This window comes from Lactuca virosa, chromosome 1 (assembly GCF_052849685.1).
Source record: "Lactuca virosa cultivar CGN04683 chromosome 1, Lactuca_virosa_CGN04683_v6, whole genome shotgun sequence".
Classification (NCBI taxonomy): Eukaryota; Viridiplantae; Streptophyta; class Magnoliopsida; order Asterales; family Asteraceae; genus Lactuca; species Lactuca virosa.
Window position 1 is genome coordinate 194418034 of NC_136426.1, and position 20139 is coordinate 194438172.

General features: G+C 36.6%; 1 protein-coding gene and 1 pseudogene across 1 annotated transcript; both read left to right on the forward strand.

Annotated features, from left to right (window-relative positions):
- Positions 1 to 1299: 1299 nt before the first annotated feature.
- On the forward strand, positions 1300 to 3441 carry LOC145163585 (3-oxoacyl-[acyl-carrier-protein] synthase I, chloroplastic-like). Its single transcript, XM_079082409.1, has 7 exons — positions 1300 to 1869; positions 1946 to 2377; positions 2472 to 2645; positions 2745 to 2858; positions 2938 to 3039; positions 3117 to 3183; positions 3267 to 3441. The coding sequence occupies exons 1-7, from the start codon at positions 1417 to 1419 to the stop codon at positions 3332 to 3334; spliced, it is 1410 nt and encodes a 469-aa protein (XP_078938535.1). The 5' UTR covers positions 1300 to 1416; the 3' UTR covers positions 3335 to 3441.
- Positions 3442 to 6953: 3512 nt separating this feature from the next.
- Positions 6954 to 8428, forward strand: LOC145126164 (sucrose transport protein SUC3-like; annotated as a pseudogene).
- The last annotated feature ends 11711 nt before the right edge of the window (positions 8429 to 20139 follow it).

Sequence of the window (20139 nt, forward strand, 5' to 3'; positions counted from 1 at the left end):
TTTTTTTAACGACAGAAAAATTACTATTTATTCCTAAAATCTACTATTGTTTATATTTTAGCAAAATTATAATATGTTTTTTGAAGTGCTTTTTATGGGAATTTTATGACTCTATTTTACAAAACACATTCTTTAATGGGTATGGAATCGATTCAAGGTTATAAAGAGTTAAATAATATAATAAAATAATAATAGGTGGAAATGTGATTAACTAGATTTGTTGGCCAACTTTTTGGATCTTGGAAATAATGTATAAAACACATTCTTTAATGTGTTGAAACTAACAATTTTTATTTATTGGCTAAAACAATAAAAAGGTTTCAACAAATAAATAATAGATAAATATGCCACTAATAAATCAATAACTAAAAGGGTATGTATACAAAATTGGGGTATGTATAACAGTCCCTTTATTTTATTACAACCTAATCATTATTGACTTATTATTTGATTACCTTTTTATTACTAACTTTATTAATATTTATAATTTTAAACTTTATTCATATTTATTATTTGATAATTACATTTTTAAACTTATTTTTTATAATTCTTAACACATTCGGTTCCTCGTTAAGTCGGTTGAGCATGATATTATTTAACAAATTATTTGAGTTACATTATTGAACGGGTAAACAAAGAATTACGTATTGTTTTAATATAACTTTTTAAAAATAATATAAACTTGTGTTGTTTATCAAAGATATATAATTAATGTTTTAAATAAATATTATCAATGTTTATCAAATTTAAACCTTAGTAGAAGAAAAACTATGTATTTTAAGTTGGGTTTTATATCCCATGTCTCGTATAATATTTTTTTTCTTATCGTGTGTGTTGTTTCGTATGAGATTTTTTTTCTTTGACTTCTTGATCGGCACATAACAAAAAAAACAATTAAATATTTAAAGTTTTTAGTGCTGTAAAGAGAAGTGATCACAAACTAAAGTTACTTATATAGCTCACAAATAATGAGAAACGATTATTCCACACCCCCACCGAATTTTTTTTATACATATTTTAGAGACTCAAAAAAAAAAAAATTATTAAAAGGAAAGCACTAACTTAACATATAGCTTAATACAAATTTAGTTCTAGAAAGCAAATACATATTATTTGCCTCCTAATTAATATCAAAATCAAAAAAAGATTGTCAAACATACCAACATTATTAAATTGTGTTTTACATACTAAATGCCAGTCACGTTTTAACATAAAAAAAAAAAAAAAAAGTAAAGTTTGAAACTGAAAAATAATATAAAAAAAAGGGCCTTGGTAATAAAATGTATTGAAATAAAAAAGATCAAGATTAGACTGGTGAGTAGGGAAATATAGATGATGTGTAAAAGAAAATCTCCATATTATATAGAAATGGTTTCGTAGCTTCACGCTCTTCAAACGTTAGACTGGCACCCAATAATGGAAGCTCAAGCTATTCTGCTGTTACCAGTTCCTTCGGCGCCGACAATCTTCAAAAGCTCTTCACCGATAATTGTGAAATCACAAGCACAAATCCGTGCCACACGTCGCCAGTTACTAGCTTCCCACCCTTCAGCCATCGCACCCAAACGGGAAAAAGATGCTAAAAAACGGATTGTTGTAACCGGTATGGGTCTCGTCTCCGTCTTTGGGAATGACGTCGGCACGTTCTACGATAGCCTCCTAGCGGGTGAGAGTGGAATCAGTTTAATAGACAAATTTGATGCTTCATCATTCCCAACACGGTTTGGTGGCCAAATTCGTGGATTCAACTCAAATGGGTATATAGACGCCAAAAGTGACAATCGACTTGATGATTGTCAAAGGTATTGTATTGTTGCTGGGAAAAAAGCTCTTGAAGATGCTGGTCTTGGGAGCCATGAACGCTCCAAAGTTTGTAATTCCTTCCATTTTTCATGTTTCTAAACATTTGATACATTGTGTTACAGTAATCTTTGATGGTGTGCAGATCGATAAGGATCGTGCTGGTGTGGTTGTAGGATCAGCATTGGGAGGTGTTACGATCTTTTCTGATAACGTCGACTCTCTGATGGAGAGAGGTTATAAGAAGATTACACCTTTTTTCATACCTTATTGCATACCAAACATGGGCCCGGCCTTACTTGCTAAAGATCTTGGCTTTATGGGACCAAATTACAGCATCTCTGCTGCTTGTGCGACATCCAACGTTTGCTTCTGTGCTGCTGCTAATCATATCCGTGAAGGGAAGGCTGATTTGATGATTGCTGGTGGGGTCGATGCTCCCATTATTCCTGTGGAATTGGGGGGTTTTGTTGCTTGTCGAGCGTTGTCTCAAAGAAACGATGATCCCCAGACTGCTTCAAGACCATGGGACAAAGACAGAGATGGGTTCGTTTTGAGCGAAGGTGCTGGTGTTTTGGTAAGTTTAGCACCCATCTTTTCATTAGATACACTTCTATCTTTTTAGTTGATCATGTTGGCTATATGTGAACGTTAATCTCCTTTGTTTGTAGGTAATGGAGAGTTTAGACCATGCAATGAAAAGGGATGCTCCAATACTTGCGGAATACTTAGGAGGTGCGGTTAATTGTGACGCTTATCACATAACTAATCCGAGACTGGATGGGCTGTGTGTTTCATCTTGCATTCGAAGCTGCCATGTGGATGCTGGTGTGTCTGCAGAGGAGGTACTTAAGTTTTATGTTACTTATCTTTCCTTTAAGAAGGTTGAAAATTAAAAGAGCTTCATACATTATCTTGTCGATCGAGCTAAATCTTGTTGTTAGGTAAATTACATCAATGCACATGCAACTTCAACAGTGGTAGGAGATCTGGCAGAGATTAATGCTCTCAAGAAGGTGTTTAAAAGCAAGGAAGGGATCAAAATGAACGCTACTAAGGTGAGAACGTCCATAGTCAACTTTGTCTCCTTAGTGTCAGCTCGATATTGACATTATCTTATTTTGTATTTTTGTTCAGAGTATGATTGGGCACTGTATGGGAGCAGCTGGAGGTCTGGAAGCCATTGCTACAATCAAAGCTATTCAAACAGGATGGTTGCATCCCACCATTAATCAATTTGTATGTGCTACTTACATTCATGTTTGTTTGCCTTTTATCATTTGAGTTTGATCTTAACGGCCTCATTGCAACTGTAGAACCCAGAACCTGCAGTTGAATTCGACACAGTTGCAAATGAAAAGCAACAGCATGAAATCAACGTTGGTGAGTTGGTTTCTCTTTATCCATGGTTCAGATGTCATGTTTAATAAAGTTAACTTATTCAATCGCTTTTGTTATGCATGCAGCAATTTCAAGTTCGGTTGGTATTGGTGGACACAACTCCGTAATAGCATTCTCTGCATTTAAAGCATGATATGTTCATCCATAATTTGTCAAATACATCATGGCCTTTGAGGCACTTGATAAACTTGTCCAATGTGTCGGTGCATATTTACAGAATATAGATTTTTCTTAAGTATATGTAATTATGATGTTGATTCAACCTCACGGATATAGGGATGTTACTCGGATCGGTCCATAATTTGATTCTCCCTACGTCCCAAAATTATAGTCCATCTTTCCTTTTTGGTTTGTCCCAAAATAATAGTCCACTTTTAAAAATAAATAACATTTTTACCAAAATACTCCCTCATTATTACTTAACCAACTAAGCATTTAATGGAACATTAAATGCAAAATAAGGACAAAACTGTCATTTTATTAAATAAAGTTAATGGTAATTAATGTTTTTCTTAATATGTGTTTTTTGTCTGTGGACAATAATATTGGGACGGAGGGATTATTTGCCAAAGAAATTTTGGATGAAATTTAGCGACAAATTTGTTCACCATTTTGGTATTTTCTCGGAAATTTATAATCAAAATATTATTTGCTAAAATAGTTATATAAACAATTTTTTTTTTGAAACAACAAACAAATTAAGCAAAAGCCTGACAATATTTCAGCGAGTACCCCGAGTACCCCAGGTTTGAGCTCGTTTATAGGGCAAACACAACCCCATAGAGATTTCAAAGAAAAATTAATACATTCTTTATCAAATACACACCTTATTTAATTTTTTAATATTTAATTATTAAACACACAACTTTTACTAATTATTGTACCCATGATTTGATATTTTATCAAATAAAAAAGATCGTATAATAAATAAAAAGTGTATGAATCTTTATAATGCATTTAATGTAAATATAAAATAAGTGAATATATTTCAACAGTTACCAAAAGAATAATAAGCATATAAATAATTAAAGTTTATACGAACACATTATATATAAAACTATTTATATATACAAGACACTACAAGGTTGGGCCTCATAATTAACGGATATTTTTCAGTTTGTTCGTAATCAAGCAAGGTTTAGCACAAGCCTTTTTTTTCAAACCGGTTTGGTCCCTGGAATCTGTTCGGTTCCGGTCAAACAAATCAACAATGGTTAAAGCTTACACCGGTTTGCCAATGAAAACATCTGATCCTATGCGGACCGGTTCCATCCGTCAAAAACCGATACAAAAAAGCCAACGAGCTTGGGCTTTTGATCAATTTGTTTTGTTATTCGGTTATTTTGGACAATATATGCATTTCACAATCGTAAGTTTCTCATTTTCTTAAAAATGTGCATTTTCCTAAATTTGGTAATATGTTATATAGGGGAAATGACACAAATGTCCTACAAAGTTTTTAGGATTGGTCTGTTTAGTCTCTAAAATGTTTTTGTTCATTTACGGGGGCATAAAACGGATACATACCTCCTTTTTTTGTCTCCTTCACCTAAAACATCTGATATAACATATAACCGTTATATTTGAAACACATGTGACACCCATATTAGCATTGGTGTGGCAATAATAATAATATAACATATGGCTGAGAAACACTACTAGATATAATTTACCTATGCACCTATCCCTACGACTTTTTTCGTCGTTAAAAGATGGGCTATATCGACGACAAGTCATCGCCATAACTTTTGCCAGCTTTGACCATAAATGTTTGACCTGAAAAGTTATGCAGACGACATGTCGTCAGCAAATATTCAGCGGGAATGAATTTTTTCGCTATCTTCTGAAAAACCTATGCCGACGACCAGTTCTAGAAAACAACCCTTTAATGACGCGCAAACAATGACACGCGCTGATAGAGGACACGCATTTGTGCGTGCCCTAAAAAATAATGTTAGCTTTGCAAAATTTGAAGGATAGAGGACACGCATTTTTGCGTGACCTCAAATTAATGTCCAAAAAAAAATAGAAACACGGAAGACGCGTATCTTAAATGTGTGTCATCTACAAGTGTCGCTTTATAATTTTTTACTGGAACGCGCATTTTTAAAGGGAGGAAATGAGATCCTCTCAAATTCTAAAATTTTGAACTACCCCGCTCCTGCACTCTCTTCTCTGTATCTCCCTTCCTTCTCTTTGTAAACCCTAAGCCATCGCCACCACCATTGAACCCTAAGTCTTGCCTTTTACGCTTTCACATCTTTCGTTCCCTAATCTTCACATCTTTCCTTCCCTAATCGCCTGTATTTAATTCACAATTTGGGCATTTTGGTAAGAGTGTAATGATTTCACTATGCCCTTGCTCACTTCTCCTCATTGACGATCTCATGCTCACCTGACATCAAATTCCTTTGTTTCCATCTTTTGCAGAAAACCCAAATACACGTTCACCCCGTTTTCGATGCTCAGAAGAGAAAAAGGGCAAGCGCCTTGGTCCTTTTTGCACACACTTTAAGGCACTATCAACCCACCATTACTTTCTCTCCCCCTCTACTCATCATTTGAGGTGATTGAATGGAAGCAGATATTGGACGTCGGCGATAACACCGCTCGCTCGTTCTTCAATTTAATCCTTAAATCAACTTCAAATCTAACATTTCCTACCAAGTTACAATCGCAATTTCGAATCAATTACATCAAATTCACACAAAAACAGTCTCAAAAATAGGCTTGATCTGTGAAGCTTAAGGTTTGATCTGTGATGTGGGTTGTCACTGAGAATACAATTTGAAGTTCCTGCAATGGCCGATTTTCCTACGCGATTGACTCCTTTACCATAGTACACAATCACGAACATTCAGATTCTCATGGCTCGTTTACTTTCCATCTTCGTGCTGTTAGTGTTTGTACTCCACGTTGCCTCTGAATCCACGAGAGAAGTAGTAGAACAAATCGATGGAGAAGAATTCACTGAGGAGTTGCTGTTCAGGCCACTTCCTGATCGGAAATTTCTTTCTTATTTTCACTTCGAGAGTAGAGTTCCTCCGACAAATTCTTATGGACATCACCACCGACTTTTTCCAAAAGCTATCTATCAGCTGGTATGATTACAATAGTTCGTTAATTACTTTACTCGATCAGATTCGTTTTTTTATCTAGGCATTTTATTGAATCCTTAGGTTTAACAGTACCAAAGGCTTTCTAATTGTTGCTCTGGTCCATCCTAATTGAGTTTAGGGTTTAATGATTCATTGATTAGGATGATTTGTGAAGTTACATTATATTGTTGTATTACCTATTTATATAGTTTTCAACCAATCGTATTTGTGGTCTAAATTAGGGTTTGGACACTACAGGTTCACAAATATCGAATCAGAGAAATGGAACTGTCTTTCGCTCAAGGTCTTTGGAACTACGAAAGCTGGGGTGGTTTTGATTTGCTGTCAGCTGTCACTTTATGGGTTTGTCTAATGTGCTTATCAGAACGCTTCAATAACATATTGTTAAATATATCAAACTCAGTTAAGTCTTTTTATTGTATAGCTACAAGAACATGCATTTGGTGTGCTTGTCAGTTGTTTTAGGCGATTACACTGCAGTATGCTTCCATAACATGATTATATATATATATATATATATATATATATATATATATATATATATATATATATATATATATATATATATATATATATATATATAATGCATTTGGTGTGCTTGTCAGTTGTTTTTGGCAATTGAAACGTTTCTGGATGCTGGATCTTGCTAATAACACCGTTCAGGTAACAATTTATAAAAAGATTTCCTTTTTAAAAAAAACTTGTGTTTTAAACCATTATTTTAAATTCAAGTAACAATTTTAGTAATTTCAGGGCCCCGCTCGAGCTCTCCTGGCTGATTTAGCAGGTATTTGCCAAGTTTTCTGAATTCCTCAATCTTAATTTAGATCAAAACTCTAAACCCAAATATGTTAATAGTTTCACCTTATGATGTTTATGTTATGTCTCTAGAAATGCTAATAATAATATTTATTCATTTATTTTATAGGCCCTGATCAGAGGAACTCAGGAAATGCTATATTTTGTTAATGGATGGCGATTGGAAACATCTTAGGATTTCTATCTGGTGCTAGTGGAAATTGGCACAGGTAAATTATCTATTGGAAGTCTTTTTATTATATTGTATGGTTTATTTGACTTTTTTTCATTGTTTTTTCTAATTAATTTGATCATTCTCCATGGCAGGTGGTTTCCTTTCTTGAAAAGTAGAGCTTGTTGTGAGGCATGTGGAAATCTGAAGGCAACTTTTTTAGTTGCAGTGGTGAGTTTTTAATAGCTAAATATAACTATATCTTAAAATTGATAAATTGACAAACAAATAGCCTTCTGATGTTTCTAACTGACAAAAGGGAAATTAGAATATTAAATAATACAAAACATGTTGGCATGTTTGCAGATTTTTCTTACATTTTACACACTGGTGATACTCTACTTTGCAAAAGAGATCCCTTTAGCACCAAAACAGCATAAAAAGTTATCAGATTCTAACAATCATTAGCAGACTGGGTCTGAAACTTCAGACTCAAAACCCCTGACAAATTCTGGTAAATCATCTGAGGTTGAAGAAGAAGATCAAGTTGAAACTTTTAATGATAATCCAGGGGCAGTTTTGGTCAACTTGTTGACCAACTTACGCCATTAACCAGTAGGGATGCATTCAGTGCTTATTGTCATGGCTCTCACATGGGTAAGTTTTTAAAATGAAACTAAGGGTAAAATAGTCATTTTGGTTTTGTTTACTTTTTTATATATGCACATCACATGTGTAGTTGTCATAGTTCCCTTTTTTCTTTTTGATACGGATTGGGTGGGGAGAGAGGTTTATCATGGGGACCCAAAAGGAGATGCTGCCAAAGTTCAAGCTTATGATGAAGGTGTTAGAGAAGGTGCTTTTGGTTTGCTATTGAATTCAGTAAGAACTAGAGTTTTTCATTTTTATTTCCTTTTTCAAGTTCTAAATAATCACTAAATTCATATTTATAATCATTTCTCTGACCATAATAACTATTGGGCAGGTGGTTCTTGGTATCAACTCTTTCCTGATTGAGCCAATGTGTCAGTGGATGGGTTCAAGGTTAGTCTGGGCGTTGAGCAAATTTGTTGTGTTTGCCAGCATGGCAGGGACAGCTGTCATTACATTAATTTCTATTAAACAAGAATTTATTTAAACATGTGATTTTTCAACCTTAATAGCTGCTTAGACAAACTGTGGTGACTGTCAAGCATATTCAAACCATGGGAGGATAATTGATTTCTTAATTCGAAACAGATAGGATAGCAGCAAGAAATGGAAATGTTAGTAATTTTACTGGACGGTATGTTATTGTGCAGTTTTATTTTCAGGGGGTTTTTAATTTTTTTATTTGCTAAATTTGCAAGATATTGTTTCCATATCAGCATCTGATGTCATGCTTCTTTTGTTGCCTTTCATAGTAAAATCGCAGGACAGGTATGAAACAGAGAAAATTTGAACTACAATGTAACTTGTGAATGGTCACACAGTTAATGTCAAATACTATGATACTTGTATGCTCTATCATCCTCCAAGAGCCTCATATTGCTCTGTCTGCAACAATTATGTTCAAAGATTTGACCATCATTGTCCATGGGTTGGTCAATGCATTCGACTAGTAAGTCAACGTTTCTAAGATTTCTTAATTTGATGCTTCAGTTGAAACAATGGGTTTCTTTCTTCATCTGGCGCTTAGGGATGGAGGTATGTTAGGTTTTATGTTTAGTAAATTTAATTTCTTTTTATATTTTTTCATTTACAATTTCAATTCATTATCAGTTTTGAAATGAATAGACATTTCTTATTCAACATCATTTCTAGAATACTTTCCACATAAACCATAAGTTCTTATATGTAGCTTGTATATGCATTACAAAGTTATAAAAATTCCATATAAACCTCAAGTTAAAAGAAGATTTATCTTATCATTTTTTCGGTTTGGCATTTTCCTAGTGAATGTAGTGTTTGCATTTCTGGTTCTATACCAGGATACGAGGTATATAATTATATAACTATACATATATTTATATTTATATCTATTTATTTATTTGTTTATCTTTTTATTTACTATTGGGTTATTAAATGCACACAGACACTTGGAGCAAGGGCATACTTAGTTTTCAGTTTTGACCTTGTTTTTTTTTTTACTAAATTACAGGTGGTTCCATTGTTAATGAAAGCTATTGGATGGCAATGAGGAAGTATACTAGCCCTTGAGACACTAAAACGTGTGGTGGTTGCTGGAAATAGCGCATGAGATGCACTTGTTGCACAAGGTCTTAGGTTAGTAATCATGTTTGTGTATCTAAAATCCAATCGTCGCCATCGATCCAAGTCGACCTCGATCTAGATCAAGGTCACCTGTTAGTTTTATAGGAATGTATAACCCATGTTAGCAATGTATTATTTTTGTTTAACATTTGAATGATTATTTGTATGACATATTATAATTTATGCAATTCATTTTATTTTTTGCGTATGAAATTTTATTTTATATTATGAGACATTAAATGTGTGATGTAATTTGAAAATTAGTAAATTTACAAAAAATATATATTTTTAAAAACATTTAAACTTTATGACGCGCAAAAATGTGTGTCGTCTTTCTTTATTACATGGGCGTTAATGATACGCAATGCAAGTCGTAAATGTGCATCGCTTACGACACGCGAATGCGTGTCATCTTCTTTATGACAAAGCCTTCCTTGACACGCATTGCGCGTCGTAAGGATACGACGCGCAAAAGCGTGTCGTCTCTCGTTATGACAAGGCCTTCCTTGACACACATTTGCGCGTCGTGTGAGCGTTTTACGACACGCATTGCGCGTCATAAAAGGTTGTTTTTCTAGTAGTGGACAAGTCGTTGGTATAGGTTACGACAAATGTGATTTTCATTTATTTTTATTTCATGGTGCGGAAAATCGAAACGACGTAGTTTTTTTGAAGCTATCCCGACGACTTGTCGTCAGCATGCCACGTGACGATTAGCATGAAATATCTATCCTAACAACATGTTGTCGGCACAGCCTTTTAATTTTTAATTATATTTTATTTCAGCTAAAAAAGGAACGACGCCGTTTATGTAAACCCTATACCAACAAATTGTCGTCGACATAGGTTTTACCCTAACAGAACTTAGTCCATCGTCCATTTGCATATCGGACGAACTCTCTCTTTCTCTCTCGATCTGCAATGACGAAAATCGCAATTGGCCAATCCATTCACCGAAGACGAGCAGCATGTTCACTCTCGATCCTTGTTTTCTTCTTTGTTAGTGATTGCTGAACTTTTTTACTCCGAATTTGGATTTTTTTTTTCTAGTTGCCGTTGACAGTCGTTTACCACCGTCGGTCCTTCAACACCATCGGCCTTCACCAGCGGCGACTCCACTCTTCTTTTAGCTTTTATCCTTCACCGCCACAACAGGTAAGGATGGAGTGGTTTATCTCCTTTATTTATTCTTTTCTTATTTGGTGTTTTTCCGGTGACCACCATGAAGGGTTTTATAGGTTATTAAAATACATATGAAGCGAAAATCTTAACGCTCAAATTCACATGCAACATATTTTTATGGGCAGAATCCTTTACTCATAATATTCAGGATCCTCAAATATTTCTGAAGCCTCAAGATCCTTAAACATATCCCAGGATCCTGTATATTAGCGTTAATATTTCTAACACTTGTAACAACTATAGTTTCTTTATTTTTCTCACATGTGTAGAGCTAGTCAACTCAAGACCCATTCTCAACGGAGAGTCATATCAACCAGACAAAAGACCTGGAATACCAAGTCAAATAACGTTCATATGTTGATTCCGGAGGATCCCAGATTTATCCGACTTCTTGTTACTTACACTAGACTATAAATAACACATGTATCTAGCACACAACACATAAAATTAGTCATAGCATTACGCTTGTACTCGTATTACTCTCATAATCTTTATAATCTCAATTTAAAATCAATTAAACACATCAAGGCAGGTGATTATTATCACCTCCCAAGGTTTTATGCCGGATATCCTACAAAGGATCAAAGGCTTTCCTTGTAACTCACTTGTGTCACTTTGATTACCATTTGATACTTACATTACACTAACACCACAACCTCTCGTACGAATTGGTCGAATTACAATTGATCAATTTTTAACCAAACAAATTTGCCACCTACCCTGGGGCAGTGATGTTCATAATCGTTAGAGAATCATGTCTACCCAACCGACCTTATCCTATTCCTCAAATCCTCCCATTTCCTGTAAAAATCTTCCTCCACCCCCAGGTGGAGCTCCCAAGAAAACATATGAGACACCGAAGAAAAACACCTCTTTGGTCGCTACCCAAGGATTTCAGGATCCTCCTGTATTGATTTCCAATAACGAAATGCTCGCTATGATGAAGAGACCGGAACGACAAGTCACTCAACATCAGGAGGATAACAGGGCAATACTAAATCAAGTGAAGAGAACGAGGGCAGAGCTCTGTAAGCCTCAAGAAGCAGCACCCTCGATCTTGAAGCCCAGGATCCTGAGTTTCGACAACACGGGTTCCTCAGCAAACCACCGCGAGATAGGATTCTCAATATCGGCCTCTGTCCCCGCCTAGGACTTGGCTCCAACAGAGAAATCCCATACGATCCAAGATCCCGACGAAACCTTCGTTACTCCCAATAACAAGAATTCTAGTAACTTCGTGAATAATAATACCTTTACCACTAACTATATGGTTGTTGATGCAAGAATGAGCCTAATTATGGCGAAATAACTTCGACAGCTAAGACAAATGATCTCAAGCGTACCTGGAGTAGTCCAACATATACCAGAAGCCTCCCCAATAAGCCACATGATCTCAAGATTCGCTCCTGCAATCGCTGACACCGAGGTCCCAAAGCGCTTCAAAACTCCGAGTATGAAGCCCTATGACCGGACCACAGATCCTGAAGAACATATGGCACAATACACGGAAAGAATGGAGATCGTCCCCATTCCCACACACTTGAAGGAAGCATGCATGTACAAGGGTTTTGGTTCCACCCTCACATGGTCTGCCTTGAAATGGATGCTAAATGTTCCTCCTTACTTTATTACTTCGTTTGCATATTTAGTTAATATTTTTAACAACCAATTTCCTTGTAGCAGAATATTCGAGAAGATCACTAGTGATCTCCATCTGGTGGTCCAAGATCCTAAGGAATCCCTCAGGGATTTTGTGAACAGGTTTGGCAGGGAAGCTCTGAGTGTCCCCAACATCGACAAGGTAATTGCTGTGGAAGCCTTCAAAATGGAACTAAATAAAAAATCTCATTTCTACGAAGACCTTGTAATAACTTCATGCAAAAGAATGGACGAAGTAAGGAGCAGAGCCCTAAGGTTCATAAAGCTCGAACAAGACAAGGAGATCCAAAAGAGGAACAACCCACTAAGCTCATATGATAATCCCAATAGGAAGGCCGAATCCTCGGCCCAGAGATCCTACAAATCTAAACCTTATTCCAGACCCGAGCATCATATGGTTAATGACCTTGAAGATGAAGGGAGAAAGAAGAATTTCCTAAGACCACTGAATTTTGTTTTTTTTGTGGATGTTTCAGGTCTAATATTTTCCATGCAGGATCTTGGCGACAAAGCGAGATGGCCAAGAAAGGGGGAAAATCAACTAGTTGGAAAGATAAGTCCAAATGGTGTGCATATCACGAGGACTTTGGTCAAATTACAGAAGATTGTATAGCCCTAAGAAGAGAGATTAGTTACCTACTCAAGAAAGGATACCTCAAGGAGATCATCGGAAGAAGAAATGAAAGATCCAAAGAAAAGGATCAAGATCCTCATAAGATACTAGAAAAACCAGGATCCCCTCCTGCGGATGCTAAGCTAATCAATGTAATTTCTGGAGGATCTGACATTTGTGGCACCTCTTATTCTGCAGCAAAAAGACATGCCAAAGTATCAGGCCATGGAAAAACACATCGATCACAAACGAGAAGGAAATAAACTTCTACAAAACAGATAGAATAAACGTTCAGGATCCTCATCACGATGGCTTGGTGATCATTATTTACATTGTCAACCATTTTTTTAAGAAGGATCCTTGTTGATGGAGGATCTTCAGCCAACATTGTACTCTTGGACACTCCAAAAAGGATGAACTTCCCCGAAGGTGAAATAGTCAAAAGATCCTTAGTGCTGATTTGATTTAGTCGTGAAACAAAACATACCATCGACGAAATAAAGATACCTATCTACATAGAGAGGGTAAACTCTATGCAATGCTTTTGTGTAATCGATACATTGTCCTCCTTTAGTGTTATACTAGCTAGACCAGTGATCCATTATATGAAGGTTGTCCCATCGACATACCATCAATGTGTCAAAATGCCCGCTCCATGGGGGATAGTAAAGATCAAAGGTGATAAAAAAGAATCCAAGGAATGGCACAAACTTCTATGAAATATTCAGTAATACCAGAACATGTATAACAACTAAAGAGGGGGCACGAGGTGTGTTGGAGAAAAAAGAAAATGATGCAAAGGAAGTGCCCCTGAACCTCGAGGATCCTGAAGCCAAAATCCTGATAGGATCCTCACTGCCAGAACGAATTGAACAGGAACTAATAAAGTTCCTAAAAGATAGAAGCAAAACATTCGCCAGGAAACATGTGGATATGACAGGTATAGATAAGAATATCATAACTCATCAACTTAACACTGATCCTTCTTTCAGATAAATACACCAAAAGAGAAGAAAGTTTGCACCCGAAAGAAACCAGATCATCCAAGAAGTAGTAGAGAAGCTCCTCAAAACATGGATGATCAAGGAAGTCAAGTTCCCAAGATGACTAGCCAACGTGGTTATCGTACAGAAGAAAAACAACAAATGGAGACTATGTTTGGAGTATACGTATCTGAATAAGGCTTGCCCTAAGGATCCTTTCCCCTACAACACATAGACTCCATGATAGATGTTACGGCTGGCCATGAACTGCTAACGTTTATTGACGCATCAACGAGATTCAAAAATATCCTACTGGAACCATCTGACCAAGAGGATATTGCATTCATTACCCCAAAAGGTATATACTGTTATACTGCTATGCCCTTTGGTCTTAAAGATGCAAGTGCTGTTGGATAGGGTGTCTAAGTCCATAACTATTCCTGGTATGTACTTGACCTGGTTAGCATGGTCCATTTGGGTTGCATGGCATTGCAATACTTGGATTCACCAAAATGAGAGAAAGGACACTTAAGGTTTATTAATATATTATAAGTTCTAATATATTAATAATATTATTTAATTAGTATTGATCAAAGAATTAATTTGGAATTAATTAAGTGATCAAAAAGAGACTAATTAAATATATGGGGTTGATTGTGTAAATAATCTATTCTTATATAGTGGGCTAATGATCCATGGTTTGTATGGATTGGGCTAAAACCCATAAGGTGCTCCATGGATAGTCCATGGAGGTTACAAACCCATGGATCATGGAATATGGAAAGCCATGACAATTAGGGTTTACATGATGTAACCCTACTTGTGCCACAACTATATAAAGACCCCTAGTCTAGAAAAATCGTGCACTACTACTACTTGTACAAGATAGAGGGAAATCCGATTTTGAGGTTTAGTGAAACTTCTGTCAAGGTTATTCCAAGTGTTGTAGTGTTGTGTGAGACATTTGAGGCATCACACTTGAGGTGCTAGGCTCACAAGGTTCTCAATGAATCCAAACTACAAAAAGGTATGTTCTTCTTCTAGCATTTATGATTAAAAGTTCCCCATGGTACGCTAGATAGGTTAAGAACCTTCAAAAATCAAGTGTGCATGTATCATAGTAAAACATAGATCCAAGGTTTCTAGGGTTGCATATACAACTTAGGAGTGTTAGAATGCTCAAAACCCTATAGTGGTATCAGATCCTAGGCTTGTTTGTTTGATACTTGATGCAAAATTGTGAAAAAAACTTAGTTTTTCTGCACTCTGCAGCATGAACTCGCCGAGTCCATGGGGGGACTCGACGAGTCCATGACTAAATTCATCCTACTCGGTGAGTAGGAGCCCCTGAATGCAGATTTTCGAGTTTTGCTGCTGGAAATGGACTAAAAACATTACCCTAAACTATTTTGGTGTTATAAAACTTGTTTTAGATGGTGTAATGGTTATGCTAATCCATTTTCAATGGCTAATATCAAAATTTCAAGTCTTATATGGTTTATTTATGATTCTTGAAATTGTTGATATGCATGTTCATGAACTTATGAGTTTAGAAGATCATAGGAATTATTTGTAACTTGCTTGTTAGTTTAATTCTTGATCATTATGTGTTTTAATGGAATCCATAATTTGTCCTCAAGTTATGGATTACCAAAAGTCATTCTTTTAAAGTCCATTAAAGAAACACATAGGTTACATAAAATGAAAAATCTCTCATTTTAATAAACCATTAACTCATAAGTTATGAAAGATGAAAAGTTTTGAAAGTTACAAAACTTGCCTTCAAGTTTTGGAACATGTAAAGTCACTTTAAAACTTTAGTTCCAACCCCTAGAATTTTAAAAGTTAAAATTCAACCCTTATACTTTATAATATTATAAGTTAATAATATATATATATATATATATATATATATATATATATATATATATATATATATATATGTATATATATATATATATATATATATATATATATATATATATATATATATATATATAAGTGCAAGTCGTTTTACCGTTAGTAGGCCTCATTCACGAAGCCGATCTATAAGGGGGTATAAGGTTGCTTCCTATAAAATGGAAGCTTAATGGGTGTCTACTCTCACCCACCGCTTCCTTGATCGGTGGATGGTCGTTAGCCGAACGGGTAAGACAAGGACTTTAAATCTTCATTAAAAGTATGATGAATATAAAGTAACTAAATGTTTTATAAATTCCCAATCTTAGTTACTTTAGGAAAATGTGAATAAGGTGCTAGCCCATAAAATTACACTTTGCACTTTGATTAAGTCGTTAGTGTAGCATGTGTGGTTAACCGGCACACTAACCTGGACTTAACAAGGTAGGAAAAGGGTAACTTAATGTTTATCATAGTATCGGCGGAGCGCGTGTGGTTAACCGACACATCGATTGAGGGGTAAATATTAAGGGTACCAAGTAATTTGCATGGTTACATCACACCTTGTTTTGTGATCCTCGACATCCCAGTCATAAAACCTGAAGGGCACACTCGAGATTGAAACATGCCATTGAAAAGTTCAATTAATCTCAAAGAATCTAGGAGTTTCAAAACCAAATAAAACCTAATAACTTATTTCGTTTTTTCATGGTGGAAATTGGTGAATCGTCATTCACCTACCTTCAAATATTTTATAACATGGATTACGACATCCCTCTTCTAAGTTATAAAATACTGTGTTGGGTCCTAGCCTTAATATTACATTTGGGTGTCTTATTAAGGATTATCTTTATATCTAATCTAAACTTGTCTTTCTTCTTTTCAGATGTCTTCCAACAATGCTGCTGTAACACCAACAAAATTAGGTCAAAAATAAATTTGTTTAGTAACCATAATTGAGTATACTAAGTGGTAGATATCGTAACTAGGTTTCCAAAAATATAAAGAACACTAAAATCCGAGTTATAACGAAGAAGTTATGACTGATCGAAGATACACGACAATACCGGTAAAACACTGTTAAGCATAAAACGAGAAATTTCAATAAAATACTTTTCAACCTTAGGTGTCTGAATGAAAGTCGTACATATCCGAAAACCGTGAGCATACATAAAAAGAACGCCCAAATCTGACTTCATATGAGGAAGTTATGATTTTTCGAAGTTTCGAACATAGCAATAGACAGCTAAAAACTCGAAATCGAGATCGAGCGACTTTTTTCCAACATGACCTAAACGAGAATCGAAGATCTCATCAATGGTATTACAACGGTAAAAAGTCTGACAAAAACGGACATCGGACGAAGAAGTTATGGATTTCTAACAGAGTTTTACTGTCCCGGCCTACTAAAAATAATATATTAATAATATATTAAAAATAAAGTCAGAATTAGCCAATGTAGTCTAAACAAGAGTTGTAGAGCATAATCTCACCTACGCGTGGATATAAAGAACGTCGAAAACAGAGTTCGTATGCGAAAGTTATGAATTTCTTAAGTATCCTTATGGCATTGTCGTCTTGGACATGTAAGCAAGAAACGCATAGGCCAACTCCAAAAGGATGGAGTCTTGGAGTCATTTGACCTAAAGTCAGATGATAGTTGTGAATCTTGTTTGCTTGGTAAAATGACAAAGTCACCTTTTACTGGCACTTGTGCTAGGAGTGAAGGTTTGTTGGACCTCATACACACGGATGTGTGTGGACCCTTCAGAACCGCCACAAGAGATGCTAATCGGTTCTATGTGGCTTTTACTGATGATTTTAGTAGATATGGATATGTCTACCTAATCAAGCATAAGTCAGAAACCTTTGAGAAAATCAAGGAGTTTAAGCAAGAAGTGGAGAATAAGTTGGGCAGGAACATTAAGATGCTTCTATCCGATCGTGGTGGTGAGTATCTTAGTACTGAGTTCCTTGACTATCTTAAGGAATGTGGGATTGTCTCACAATTGACACCTCCTAGGACACCATAGTTGAATGGTGTAGCTGAGAGGCGCAATCGGACCTTGTTTGACATGGTTCGTTCCATGATGAGTCGAGCTTCGCTACCAATCTCATTTTGGGGGTATGCCTTAGAGACTGCCACCCATATCCTTAATCTAGTCCCTACAAAGAAGGTTGCCAAAACACCTCACGAGGTGTGGACTGGAAAAGTTCCCAATCTAGACCACATCAAGATTTGGGGTTGCGAGGCTTTCGTGAGACGCGAGACTCACGATAAGCTCGAACCCCGAATCGAAAGGTGTATTTTCATCGGCTACCCACAGAAATCCTTTGGTTACATCTTCTACAGACCCAGTGATAATGTGGTCTTTGTAGCAAGAAGAGGATTCTTTCGAGAGAGAGAGAATTCATGAGCCAAGGAGAGAGTGGGAGGCAAATTGACCTTGAGGAAATTCAAGAGTCAAGTGGTGAAGGAACCTCAAACCCTAGCCCTCAACCTGAGGAGGAAACTCCTGTTGAGCCGACTGAAGAATCTATACCTCTGAGGCGTTCCACCAGAGTTAGGAATGCACCTGAGCATTATTATGGTTTTCATATTACTGCAGAAGGTGAGACACTTATCAGTGATAACACACTGGTAAATCTGGATGAGCCTAATAGCTACACGGAAGCCATGGCAGGCCCTGAGGCTGCTAAAGGGAAAGAGGCTATGGATAGCGAGATACAGTCCATGTATGACAATCAAGTTTGGAACTTGGTTGACAATGTACCTGATCGTAAGATAGTTGGGTGCAAATGGATCTTTAAGAAGAAGACCGACATGGATGGTAATTTACACACTTATAAAGCACGACTGGTTGCAAAGGGTTATTCTCAAACTCCGGGAGTTGATTATGATGAGACCTTTACACCAGTGGCCAAGATTAAGTCTATTAGGGTTCTGTTAGCCATTGCTGCATTTCATGATTATGAAATATGGCAAGTGGATGTCAAAACCGCTTTCCTTAATGGAAAGTTGGCTGAAGATGTTTACATGGTTCAGCCAGAGGGTTTTGTCAGTACAGAGTACCCCAGTAGAGTGTGTAAGATCGAGAAATCCATTTATGGATTAAAACAGGCACCTCGCAGATGGAATCTTTGCTTTGATGAGAAAGTCAAAGAATTTGGCTTTTCAAGGAGTGAAGATGAATCTTGTGTCTATATCAAGGCTAGTGGGAGTATAGTCAGCTTTTTGGTACTGTATGTGGATGACATACTACTCATAGGAAATGACATCCCAACCCTGCAGGAAGTAAAGTCCTGGCTTGGGAAGTGTTTCGCTATGAAGGACCTTGGAGAAGCTGCCTATATCCTAGGGATAAGGATTTTGAGAAACAGGAGTAAAAGACTAATTGGACTTAGTCAAAGCACCTATGTGGACAAAGTGTTGAAAAGGTTCAACATGCATAACTCCAAGAAAGGAGAGTTACCCATCCAGAGTAACGCCAGATTGAGTAAGACACAAAGCCCTAGTACTGAGGCTGAGATAGCAGAAATGAGTCGAATACCTTATGCTTCAGCTGTAGGATCGATCATGTATGCTATGACGTGTACTCGACCTGATGTAGCCTTTGCTTTGAGCGTGGTTAGCAGGTATCAGGGGAACCCTGACAAGGCACACTGGATTGGGGTAAAGAATATCCTCAAGTACCTACGGAGGACTAAGGACTGGGTCCTTACCCTCGGTGGCAGTAAGGACTTGAGAGTTGTAGGGTACAATGATGCTAGCTTTCAGACTGACAGGGATAATTTCCGCTCTCAGTCGGGCTGGGTCTTTACTCTAAACGGAGGGGCAATTACTTGGAAAAGATCCAAGCAGGAGACAGTGGCTGATTCCACTTGTGAATCAGAGTATATAGCAGCAAGCGAGGCAGCAAAGGAGGCTATATGGCTAACGAACTTCATCGAAGACCTTGGAGTTGCACCAGCTATAAAGGAACCAATGGAGATTTTCTGTGACAGCAATAGTGTGGTTGCCTTAGACAAGGAACCAAGAGATCATGGGAGATCCAGACACATTGACAGAAAATATCACTTCATCAGACATCGAATAGAAGAAGGAATCCTCGTGGCAAAGAGGGTATCATCGGATGAGAACCCAACAGATCCCCTCACGAAGGGACTGACTCGGGCTAAGCATCTCCAGCATGCTCGGAGCATAGGGCTGAAGGATGATATTAGTTTTAGTAGTTAGATAATCTTGAAATTTGTAAAATG

Bases quoted from the DNA above. Each gene is read 5' to 3' on its own strand.
- LOC145163585 (XM_079082409.1), top strand. From the start codon at position 1,417: ATGGAAGCTCAAGCTATTCTGCTGTTACCAGTTCCTTCGGCGCCGACA. The intron at 2,378-2,471 runs GTAAGTTTAGCA...CTTTGTTTGTAG, and splicing joins GCGAAGGTGCTGGTGTTTTG to GTAATGGAGAGTTTAGACCA. The intron at 3,184-3,266 runs GTGAGTTGGTTT...TTATGCATGCAG, and splicing joins ACAGCATGAAATCAACGTTG to CAATTTCAAGTTCGGTTGGT.